Below are 12,332 nucleotides of genomic sequence, written 5' to 3' on the forward strand. Positions count from 1 at the left end.
AGTCTGTGGTGTTCTGATGCAGGTTCTACGAGGACCCCACCTTGAGAACATTTCCATGGAGATAGACCAGCTTCCGTGCTACTCCTAGGCCCACTGTGCTCCTCTCTTGATCTACCCAGGAAGGTTTTTTCTAGAACAGTGTCATCACCCCTTACCAATCCAGAAAACCCCTCCTGGGGCCTGGTCCTGATATTACCTGTGACCTCTTCAGTCACCCACAGCAGCCTCCAGAGCCCCCTAAGGGGATATTCGTCTCTCCAAGGTTGTTTAGATCTAAAATGGTGTGAGGTAAAATCATCTTGGGTACCTGGATATCCTAGAATAACCTGTCCAACAGTCATTCACTTTTCCTTCATGTGGTCTGCCCCAAGTCGTATTATGGGAAGAAGAAATCAGATGCCTGGAATCACCATTTATTTTGATGTACCATGTCTAAAGAGAGTTGTGGTCACAGACGCCAGGCCTAGAACCAGCTGCGTTAGAGTTGCGGGGCTTAGAAAGCACGGACGTTCAGGCACAGTTTCTGGTTCCCCACCCTCTCTGAGGGACGGACTCCAGGAATGTGTTTCTAACAAGCCTTCCAGAAGGCCGAGCTGTGCATCCAGGCTTGAGAATGCCTAGTCCAGAGACCAAAGAGTAAAAGACCTGGCCTGGCCCTAATTTGGCTAGCCATGTGACCCGGGGTCACGAGATGAAGCCATTCACCTTCTGCAGAAGATCAGATTAGCAACTAGATTTGATGAATGTGTTAGAAATACGTTAATACACACCCATCTAGTGAGGGCAGGGATTGTGTTAAAGCACCTCATGCTTTACAGCAGCGCAGCTCCAAATGTGGTCTGCAGACCGCTGCTGCTGCGTGTTACACGCGTGCTGCTGCATGTTACACGCGTGCTACTGCATGAGATGAGGAACTTGCACCAGTGTAAGTCAACTGCGTTTCCAAGCACACTGTTAGTTCCATGGACATTTTCGTCACAGCAAGCTTTCTTGACCAAGGAGGCAGCGCACTGATGCACATCCTGGCCCAAACTTCTAAGCTTATCATGGGCCAGTGGCAGCTGGTGGGCAGCACTTTGCGTAGCCCTGCCATCCAGTGCTCTGAATATCTGGGGCTCTAGGATATGGTGACTCAGTCCTGGTCTGAGTGCCCAGACACTGGAAGCCAAGGAGGAGCCTTCAACCTGTCCTTGGGGAAATCCATCAGGGCACAATGAAGGGTCTCTTCAATTCACAGGTGCTTCTCTTGCTTAGGGATAACCCAGTCAGTCATCCTCACGTCTCTCTCTCTGTCTCTCTCTCATTCACCGACACTCAACTCAGCCGACGCTCTCCCCGGGGTGCTGAGATGGCAGCAGCGTCTGTGGTGCTTGGCAACCCGATTCGTTGAGGCCAGGGCTTCTGGGAAGGCTCCCAGGCCTCAGCTGCTGAGTAACGAGGAGAAAGCCGAGGCCAGGAAGCTCTGGGAGTACAAGAACTCGGTCATCTCTCAGGTCAGACACTTTCCAGGGGCCACTGGTTGATTCTGTAACTGAGCGCCCGTGGTCTGTGTGTCCCACCTTGCCTTGGGGTGGCCACTGGGGGTCTTCTTCCTTCCTTATTTGGGTGGCCCCACTTGCCTTGATTAATTGATCTGACTGCTTTGGGTATTTCACCAAGGTAGAGCGACAGTACAAACGTTCTAATGGAAAGAGATGCTCGCAGGACATGACTCCCTCTAGTAATGTCTCCCATTTGTCCGTCCCAGATCTCAGGAAGCCATCCACCTTCCATGTTTCCATACTTGGAAACATGGACAGAGAACCAAATTCAGGATCAGACTGATGACACACTACATTCTTTATATTAACAGAAACAGAATCTTAGCGTTGAAAGTGGCATGAAGAGACTCTCTTCTTTAGCCTCCTCTTTTTACAGATGGGTACAGAGATGAGGCACAGAAAGGTTAAATGTCTTGCAGAAAGTCACACAGCTAGTGAGGAACTGAGCAGAGACTAGAATCCAGGTTTCCTGATGCTCAGCATGGCAGGGACTTTCCCCGCTCGGTTACTTTCTTACACAATACCCGTGTGAGTTATTGTGGGTTAATTTTTGCAAATAAATGATTTGTTCGTGTTACTTTCTTAGAAAATAGTATATTATTATCTAAATCCTTTTAAAAGATTCTTCACTGATAACAAATCCCTTTAAATTTTTTTCTAGAAGTCCACTATAATACAGTGACATTTGCCTTTTTAAGAACTTTGTGAGGGGGCCGGCCCGGTGGCGCAAGCAGTTAAGTGCGCGCACTCCGCTGCGGCGGCCCGGGGTTTGCTGGTTCGGATCCTGGGCGCACACCGACGCACTGCATGTCAGGCCATGCTGTGGCGGCGTCCCATATAAAGTGGAGGGAGATGGGCATGGATGTTAGCCCAGGGCCAGTCTTCCTCAGCAAAAAAAGAGGAGGATTGGCAGATGTTAGCTCAGGGCTAATCTTCCTCACCAAAAAAAAAAAGAAGAAGAAGAACTTTGTGGAAAAAAAATGTCATATGTCTTTGAAGGAAGGCGTTTAGAAAATCTGAAGCCATTTTTTGATGGGTACCAGATATCCCAAGTGCTCCTTAGGCTGAAATTTTTTTTTTTTTTAAAGATGTGCTGATTCAAACTTGTAAAGTCAGCCAAGGTCACTTATCTGGACTCTAACTGATGACATTGAAGGAGCAGGGTCTTTCCTCTCTGGTTGGTACAACCTGAAGTGGCCCTGGGTTCAGCATGGTCTCATCTGGTGACACTTCTTCAGCTTTATTTCTGTCCTCTGTACTCTGATGTGGAGAAATAGAGCTCACGGAATTGAAGTCGGTGAACTGAGCGGTGCCTGAAGGATTGTTTTCATACCACATATTTCCTCTCTGGATTTGGCAAATTCGTCTCTTCTGTCACATAATAGAATTGAGTTATTGCAACAAGTTGGGAACTCTTTACGTCTTAAAGATGTGTTATTTTTCTGTATTCTTGCGCCGGTCAAAATTGAAAAGCGCACACACAGGAGAAAGCTGACAAATCATATTAGTGTTCTCATGTGGACTCCGTCTTTGAAAATGTAAAGCTAACCTTATCCCATATGCTAATAATCCCCCTTGTGGATTCAAGTCACAGAACCACCAGAAGAGACGGCCTTCACCCCGTCTCCTGGGTACTGTTGTTTGATGTTTGCTCATCAGTGGCTCCTGCCTCCTGCAGTGTTTTCTTGAGCACCTGCTCTGGGAACCAACACTGTCCCAGATATAGGGGAAGAGGGACAGTCTCAAATAGTGGAAACAATACTGACCTTGATTTTAAAAATCTTTGTGCTGGTGAAACATTGTAGTTATTACAGACAGTCCCTGATTTACGATGATTCGACTTATGATTTTTCGACTTTACAATGGTGCAAAAGTGATACACATTCAGTAGAAACTGTACTTAGAATTTTGAATTTTGATCTTCTCCTGGGCTAGCGATATGCAGTATGATACACCCCCGTGATGCTGGGCAGGGCAGTGAGCCGCAGCTCCCAGTCAGCCACGTGATCACACGATCATGAGGGAAAACACTGATACACTGACAGCCGTTCTGTACCCATACATCTGTACCCATACAGCCATTCTGTTTTTCACTTTCAGCACAGTATTCAATAAATTACATGAGATATTCAATACTTTAGTATAAAATAGGCTTTGTGTTAGATGATTTTGCCCAACTGTAGACTAATGTAAGTGTTCTGAGCAAGTTTAAGGTAGGCTAGGCTAAGCTATGGTGTTCTGTAGGTTAGGTATATTAAATGCATTTTTGACTTATGATATTTTCAACTTACAGTGGGTTTATCAGGACATAACCGCATCATGAGTCAAGGAAGATCTGTATTTGAGATAGTGAATACATTTATAAATTCCTATGATTGCATTCAGTTTCACATTTTTTGGATAATTCGGTTTTTTTGTGGAAAGCTTAAAGGAATTTTGAAGAAAATGAATAATTCAACTTTTACTAATAGGTGACTGCCCACTTCACAGAAGACTTCTCACTGAATTCTGCAATTTCTCTTCTGATGGGACTCAGCAGTGCCCTCTTGGTAAGTGGCCTGTCTGTCCTAATTGGCTGGTAGCAGAGGAGGGAGGGTGGCTTCCAGCCACGTGGTGAGGTGGCCTGCAGGATCCCAGGTCAGGGACAGCAAGCAGCACCACAGCATCGCCTCCTCGGTGTGGCTCTGTTATCTTAAAGAAGCATTTTTTCAATAGTCACAACCTAGTTGTATAGCTGGAAGTTTCTTGAAGATTGTCTGGCCTGAACCCCCTCCCGCTCTACCCCCATATTTTGCAGATGAAGACACTGAGGCCCAGGGAGGTTAGATGATGTGTCTGGTTGATAAGTGATGAATTCAGGAGCAGACTCGAGCCCCCCTGTCTTCTAGCTCTGCTCTTCATCTCTCACAGATCATCACATGATCTGTGATGCTGCCTTGGCGTCTTTAACATCGTACATTCATTTAACCTAGAGGGATCAGATTTGTTCTCGCTGAAAACAAAAGCCAGCCTTCCAGTAGAGACTCATCTTCTTGGTGCAGGTGACTGTTGTTCTTCTTGCCAGGGGAAGGATCTGTCAACAAATGAGCTTGGGCAAGTGGTTATCTGTTTGGACACAAAAAACAAAAATGTGTGTTCAAACTATTAACAAATGCTTTTTGTAATGAAACCCTCTCCAAACTTTAACAATGGAAGAAATTTACATAAAACTTACCATTTTCAGTATACTAAAACATGCCATATTAAAAGATAGATCCAAACTAAGGAAAACATTTATAATAAATTCGTCAGACAAAAGGCTTAAATCTCTAATATATAAAGAGCTATTAGGTATTAATATAAAAATACTTAACCTAGAAATGGTCAAAGGATATAAAAGGATAATTCACAGAGGATAAGATAGAAATAGCCAATAAACTTGTGGAGGAAAAAAACCTGCCTCACTCACTAAGTATCATGAAATGCAAATTAAAAATGAGATGCTATTTTTTTACTCGTTAAAATTGCAGAGAGTTTTTAGTATAACTCTTCTCCATGCTCTTGCAAGGGCAGTGAGACAGGTCCTCAGGCACCAGTGATGGGCGTGTTTGGTGTAACCTCACCAGGAAGCACCCCAGCTGAGGTCGGTAGGTAGCCCTGGGATTGTTTATATCCTCTGACCATTGGCAGGGGTGTTCACTGGCAGATGATTTATAATCACAGAGACTTGGAAGCCCAAATGTCCTCCAATGGGGAAATGGTGAAATGATTTATGTCATATCAATAAGAAGGAAATGTGCCACCACCATTAATATCATGTCTTCCAAGAAAACTTAATGTCAGAAACTGTTCATGACATAACGTTAAGTAAAAACAGAACATAAAAGTGTCCATATGGTAAAAACTCCAATCATGAAAATGTTTTGCGTTTGAGTGTGTATATTCACATATTTTTGCATTTTTGGAGACTGGGATAAAATACACTTGTTTTTTTCTGGGTGGTACAATTATGAGTGGTTTTATATTTCCCAAATTTTCTGTGCTGAGTGTGTGTAATTTTTTTAATCATGAAAAAGAGGCAAATATTATAGAAAAATTAAATTAAAAAATAAAGTTTCTGCTCCTTGGCAGCTAGTTCCGTCCACAGCCCTTCCGGTCAACTTTCTTTGTACCCTTACCCGTGAAGTTTTTATCGTAACTTCCTCGGGGTGCCTTGAGAACTGCCGGCCTCCATGAGATCCTTGAGCAACATTTTTCCTTCCTGGCCATTCTTTGACTCACACCCAGCTGCGCTGACCACCCTCCCTCCCCACCAGCCCCTGTGGCATCCTTGATTCATTTGTCCATTTCTTCTCCAACTGTCTATAAGCTCCTTGAGGACAGAGACTGTGCCCTTCTGGACGTTTTATCCCTAAAGCCTGGCGTGTAGTAGGTACCCCGTAAATTGAATGGGTGTGGCTGGGTTAACTGGCTATACCTCAGGGAGAAACTGAGTTTTTGCAGTAACTGGCAACACTGTTTAAGAGAATGGGGACCCCTGAGATCCCTGAGTTGGGCAGGAGGACCCCTGCTGTGGGGGTTCCACATTGCAAAACCTTTGAGCAAGTCTCTACATTTGGTCCTGCAGCACACAGGAAACCTGGCAGCGTGGTTAAGAGTGTAACTCGGAATGAAGAGCAGCTGGATTCTCATCGGGGCTCTGTCGATTGGTTAACCGTGTACCCAGGGGCAGATTCCCCTCCTTCCCTGATCCTTAGCTGCTTCATCTGCCAAATGGGATAAAAATATCACCCTCAAAGGGTAGTTGTGAGAACTGAGTTAGCATGAGACTGAGGGCATAGTAAATGCTCAGTTCATAGTAAGATGTTTGTTGCTGCTGCTGCAGCTATTTTTAATACTCGGAGTCAATGGGGAAAGTTCTTTGTCCAGAGCAACATGGATGGTAACAAGGGTCTCTTCCTCCCTGCTTGTGTCTCTGGGCCACAGCCATGTTGGTGCCCTTTCTCACCTCTGCTTGTTTTGCCCGCCTCGGTATTCTTACACTGTTGTTCTTCTCTCTGCTTCAGCAAGCTCCTCAGAGAGTTGTTCTCCACAGCCCCGAGTTTGAAGACGCTCTGTGTGCCCTGATTGTGATGGCTGCCCCGATGGCCCCTCACGTAACCTCGGAGCTCTGGGCAGGTAGGTGGGGAGCCCTTGTTTGCCCAGTTTCTCTAACCAGGATGTGCTCGAGCCTCTCGTTGAACATTATTCAGGACATAGATGTCCTCAGCCGTGGGGTCCAGGTTTGGCATCTACACTCGGGACCTCTCTGTCTGATACTCTGAATGGTGGCACTTTTTCAACGTGGTCACCTCTGTTGAAAGGAGACACTTCCCCACTTTGGAACAGTGTGCCCGGACTAATGTGAATATTGATGTCACTACAGAACATTTCTCGTAGTTCAGCCTCCTGGTATCCACATAGCATGACCCCATATTATCTTTTTAAGGTGGAAACTCATGTTTAGTCCCACTTGACAGATGGAGAAAAGGGCACCTGGAATAACATTGCAGATCTAAAATTGACTCATTTAGACTGTGATTCAGTCCTCTCCACCAAACCATTATCCTAAAGTAGGCACTGAGCAGGTCTGACTCACTCGGGTTAAATGTGGCCTCTGCCCCACCCCATCCTTGGCGATCTTAATTCTGGGGCTCTGGGAGGTGGCCAGAGAATCTTTGTTTTAGCCAGCTCCTGGGTGGTTCTGATGCACAGGCAAGTGGGGGACTGTGGCCCTCAACTGTGAGACCTGGCTCTCAGATGACAGCCTACAACGGGACTTCACTGTGCTTCCTCTCTTAGGGCAGCCTCTTGAAAACATTTTACAGGGCTCGTTGGTGATTCTAAAAAGCCATCGCTAGAAATACCTATGTCCTTCCTTTTGAGAAATAATTTAAACATTCTTTACATTAAACTATTGGCTTTAACTGTTAATTCTTTCTTTTCCTTTTTCTCATCTCTACTTTTTGTTTTACTATGTTTTACTACGGAACTACTTTTTTAAATGGTATGAGGTTTATAGTCTCTTCCTTTGTTAGAAGAAAAAGAATAGAATTCATTTGCCATTAAATCATTTTGCCCAAATTATTCTCAGTCCTGTTAAGAAAGCTAGTGCGGTGTTGGAGTGTTTCACTGCAGCGCCGTGGGTTCTAGATCCTGGCAGGTACAGAAGGGTGATCGCTTTCCCGTGTCCCCAGCAGTTGGCCCAGTGTGGAAATAGAATGAAGTGAGAAGATGCTGTGCAGGAGGACTTGATGATGGCTGTACTGGGCCTGGTTCTCCAAACCTAGTATCCAGTGGTCTCCCGTGACTTCTGTGGTCGTGTTAGAGGAGCTTGCAAGAGACAGGCAGCCTAGAACCCTGCATTTACATAATGCTTTTATCTGGGGGCCTCTGAGAAGTAGCAAACCTCACAGCAACCCTTCCCGAACATCTCAACCAAAAGCCATGAGATGTTATATGGATAGCATCAATTCATCAAATAAGTACTGTTCACCACTGACTCTATAAAAAAAAGTCATTGAATAGAAGCTCACTGTTAAAGTCTTTCAAAGATTAAAGCAAGGTGAAAAGACAAGGAACTGCAAGAAGGAAGTGATGACATTTGTGCTTCCAAGTAAGAGGAGAGAAGGGGTGTCTTTACTGGCTCAAAATAAGGAGAAAGCCCTTGTTGGATGTGTGGTTCTTTGATGAATTTTTGAGCCTCATGACAGCTAACCCACATCTCTTTCGCCTCCATTGTACCCCCCAGGCCTACCACAGTACTGGCACTCAATAAGAGGCTGGATACACACTGAAAAGGACCCTCTTTTCAAAAATGATTCTATTCATTGCTAGTGTCTATATCAATCTGGTTACTTGATTCTTTTTTTTTTTTCCTGTGAGGAAGATCAGCCCTGTCTAACATCTGCCAATCCTCCTTTTTTTTTGCTGAGGAAGACTGGCCCTGGGCTAACATCCGTGCCCATCTTCCTCCACTTTGTATGGGACGCTGCCACAGCATGGCTTGCCAAACAGTGCGTCGGTGCGCACCCGGGATCCAAACCGGCGAACCCCAGGCCACCGCAGCTGAGCGCACGCACTTAACCACTTGCGCCACCTGGCCGGCCCTACTTGATTCTTTTAAACCTAGAGGCCTTATTGCCTTTGTAAACTCAAACATTTAGAGCTGTCTTAATAATAAGTCATTTTTTGCTTTGGATTTTTCAATTATTTCAGAAGTGATACATGTTAATTATAGAAAATAATAAAGGAATGATGAGTCTCCTTTTTATAAAATCTTCCACAATAGACCTCAATCCTCCCTTAGATTTGGGCTTTAAGGGTGTTGAGCAAGTTTAGGTAAGGGTTTAGAAAAGTCCATTTCTACTTCAGTGGGTCCAGCCCCTAGAATTCTCCCCACATGAGGAGAACTGCGGCCCAGAGAGAGTCGGGGACCTCACATTGTTCTCAAGTTGGGATTGGGTCAAACATAGAGGAATAGACAAGTGATGTGATTGGGCTCCTAAGGGGTCATGCATGAGCGAGTCTTCAGACATTTCTAGAAGTAGTCCATCTGAAATGCATTTGACTTGGCAGTTCCACTTATATAAAAGATCTCTCCTAACTAAACTTACTGATGTGGTGTCACAGAAAAGAAATGTGGGCTAATCGGTGAGGGAACCAAGAGTCACAGTGTAAGGTTGGGTGATGAGAGGAATTTAAAGATTGTTTGAAATTTCTGCAACCGAAGTAGTCTTATGACTGGAAATTGTGGTAGGATTTTTAGTTGGCAGAGTAGTGCCCATATCCATCAGAAAGGTTTATGTCCTTCTATTTTAAAAGGTAGTTCTCTGTTTTAAGGGAGTTGTTGGAAATTGGGCACTACAGCCTCTCTCAGAGTTGCTTCATAATTCCTCAGGAAGAGGGGGGAGCATTATTTCCTTTTATTTTCTAGCTAAGATGAGACAGTTATTTTCCAGTGTCTCCTTTTTTACAATATCAGCAAGTTGCCTCCGTCAAAAGGGAAGTGTTTTTCATCCCTTAAGGAAAAGGAGGGGGCAGTCTGGTGGCGTAGTGCTTAAGTGTCCGTGCTCCACTGCGGCGGCCCGGGGTTCGGATCCCAGGCGCGCACCGACGCACCGCTTGTCAAGCCATGCTGTGGCGGCGTCCCATATAAAGTGGAGGAAGATGGGCATGGATGTTAGCCCAGGGCCAGTCTTCCTCAGCAAAAAGAGGAGGATTGGCAGATGTTAGCTCAGGGCTGATCTTCCACAGAAAAAAAGAAAAGGAAAAGGAGGACCTGTTTACTTGCTGTCATTGTAAAGCCGTGAGCTTAATTTGGATTTTAGCCTTTTTGGTATCTAACGCCTCTTTAAAATGTTTAGCCAAATGCTGAAGTTCATGCAGTGCAGTGATTTACCAGCCAAATTTTTACGTACCATATCTACGATTTTTGGCTTTAAATATCCACCCAAAAAATGGAAAGGGCATTGGAAATGTCCACAATGTCCACATCAGGAGCGAATCCTGAAAACTGTCTAAAGACACTGATAGGTCTGTCTCTGAAGTCTCTCATGGATTCATTCTTTGCTGCTTGAAAGATTGAATCAAAGTCCAGTTTGCTTTAACAGGAAAAATCTGTGGTATAGGTCCCAAAGATCTTGCTTTAAGGTATTCTGATTGAGTAAAAATGTATTTCATTATGTTTTAAGTCACTTTCTAGGGCTTTCCAATTAGCCTTTTCTAAACAAGATTTTGCATCTCCTGGCCCCTGGAACAGGTGGATTCGTTGGTAGAGGTCGGAGAGCCTGGGCTAGGTGTGTCTAAGACAACTCTAAATTCTTTAATGAATTTGTCTTTTCCCATTCTGGGATTTGAGAAGTCCCTAAGAACAGCATGGAGATCTGAACACGACGAGGGATTGAAATCTACATGCCAGGCAGTGACAGGGTCCCCCTTAGGAGGGTTTGCAATGTAAGTGACAATGAGGTAGTGATTTAGAAGAAGAGGGAGTGATTATAAGGACTTCATGAGGGTTGAACAAGGTTCTAAGGGAGAAGGCAAGGGAGGTAAGGAAAGATAAGAAAAACTGGAACAGATTTTCAGTGGATTTGCAAGGAAGACAGCTTTTTAAGTTTCTCACATTTGTGTTAGTTTTAGCTAAAGAATCTTTCATGGAGGCAATTTTCAAGTTTGAATTGTGTTTAGAAGCTTCTTCATGCCAATTAAAGCACACCATGGGAAAGTCAGAAATTTCTCTTTTTTGTCCTAAGGCACCTCTCAAATAAACAATTTTGTTCATATCAAAAGTTTCCCAAAGTGGCCACTGTAATTCCAAATTGTCTCTGGTGAAATTTGTGCCAGTTAAAAAGACATGCACAGGAGTGAGTGATACAGTGAGAAAACGTAAAGAAAAGAAGCACTCGGCCTAGAGGAGGCACAGTTTTAGGTTAATAAGACGAGAACTGTAATGCGTCCGTAGGTTGGTGCTTACGTAACTTCGTGTCTTGGAGCTTGTCAAAGCCCGGTCATTGTAATCAGGGGCTAGACAAAATCTCCTGGTTCCAGGCAGACAAAACTGAAATAAAAGCAGTTCTCAGGAACACAAGAACAAGACTGAAGAAGAAGGCCTCATAAGGTTTTTGAAATAGTGACTTGGGGCAAAGTTTGTCCACAGGACAGGGGTCTGAGAAGAAACCTACTGAGCAGCTCAGCCCCCAGGGCCAGCTCAAGGATGGTCTTAGGGGACCCATGCCAGTCCTCTCCCAGTAGACTCTTCCTCTTAGAGACAAACAGCATCCAAGATACTACACAAGCAGATAGACAAGATGTCAGACAAGCAGGTGTGAGATGCTAGAAAACAGTTTTGCCAAAGAACAATACAATTCTGGTTAGAAAACCAAAATCTCAAAGATGGACCTATTCCTAAGAAAACAAACGCAACACTGAAAGGCTTCAACAGAGTCCTAGAGCTCAGTTCAGCGTGTGCTTAGTCCCCGGCCAAGGGTGGGTGGCGCGTCAGGCAGGTAGAGATGCAGGGTCTCAGGTGTGCACACTTTTTCTGAGTCAGGAGTGTCGGTCCAAGGCAGTGAGGGTCTCAGCGAAAATTCAGTGAACCTGCGGTTCTGTCGGCGTCCTCCAGCCAGAGACCACCAGGAACACACTTGTTTTAACAAGTTGGGCTTATTGCCAGGGGGAACCGTGGGACATCTCAGTAAGAGGGTGTTGGGAACAACCTGTTATAGGATTGGGGCTTTGGTTGGGTAATTTGGGGAAGGGTCTAAGGAAATGGGGATTTGCTCTAGATCGGGTGCTGTCAGAAAGTGGGGACAGTTCTATGACTGGGTATCTCAAGAAATCTTCTAGGGAGGGCAGACTGGAGCAAGAATAAAGTTGTAATTGGTAAAAAAGTAGCAGTCACTCATATTTGCTGAGAGAGGGAGATGTTTAGTATTTTGTGGGTCACAAAACAATGACCTTGTCTTGATCTGTGCGTAGACAGAATTATAACTCAGTCTTGTTTTGTCTCACTTTACCGTGGTTTCAGTGTGACCTCATCTGATGTTGGTGTTCTGTGAAATCATTTATGTCCAATAAGAGAATAATGGGTAGCCTAGCTGTGAGCAAGTCTCTGACTGAAGCCTAGCTGTAACTGTCAGACCAGTTCCCGGATAGAAGGGGCTACTTTTTTTTTTTCATTCTCTCACATTTGGGAGAAAATTTAAATCCCCTTACCCTTTGTCCTTAGTGCCGTTGAGTCAATTCTGACTCCTAGTGACCCTGTGTACAGCA

At 44.7% G+C, this 12,332-nt stretch overlaps 1 protein-coding gene across 2 annotated transcripts in view; it reads left to right on the top strand.

Annotated features, from left to right (window-relative positions):
* LARS2 (leucyl-tRNA synthetase 2, mitochondrial) overlaps nucleotides 1–12,332 on the top strand; it is a 164,453-nt gene that overhangs the window by 137,784 nt on the left and 14,337 nt on the right. For both annotated transcript variants that reach the window (XM_058556627.1, XM_058556636.1), the window contains exons 17-19: nucleotides 1,324–1,493; nucleotides 4,013–4,090; nucleotides 6,587–6,698. In XM_058556627.1, the coding sequence (XP_058412610.1) occupies nucleotides 1,324–1,493; nucleotides 4,013–4,090; nucleotides 6,587–6,698 (360 nt within the window). The remainder of the gene's footprint in view (nucleotides 1–1,323; nucleotides 1,494–4,012; nucleotides 4,091–6,586; nucleotides 6,699–12,332) is intronic.

This window comes from Diceros bicornis, chromosome 2, assembly GCF_020826845.1.
Source record: "Diceros bicornis minor isolate mBicDic1 chromosome 2, mDicBic1.mat.cur, whole genome shotgun sequence".
Classification (NCBI taxonomy): Eukaryota; Metazoa; Chordata; class Mammalia; order Perissodactyla; family Rhinocerotidae; genus Diceros; species Diceros bicornis.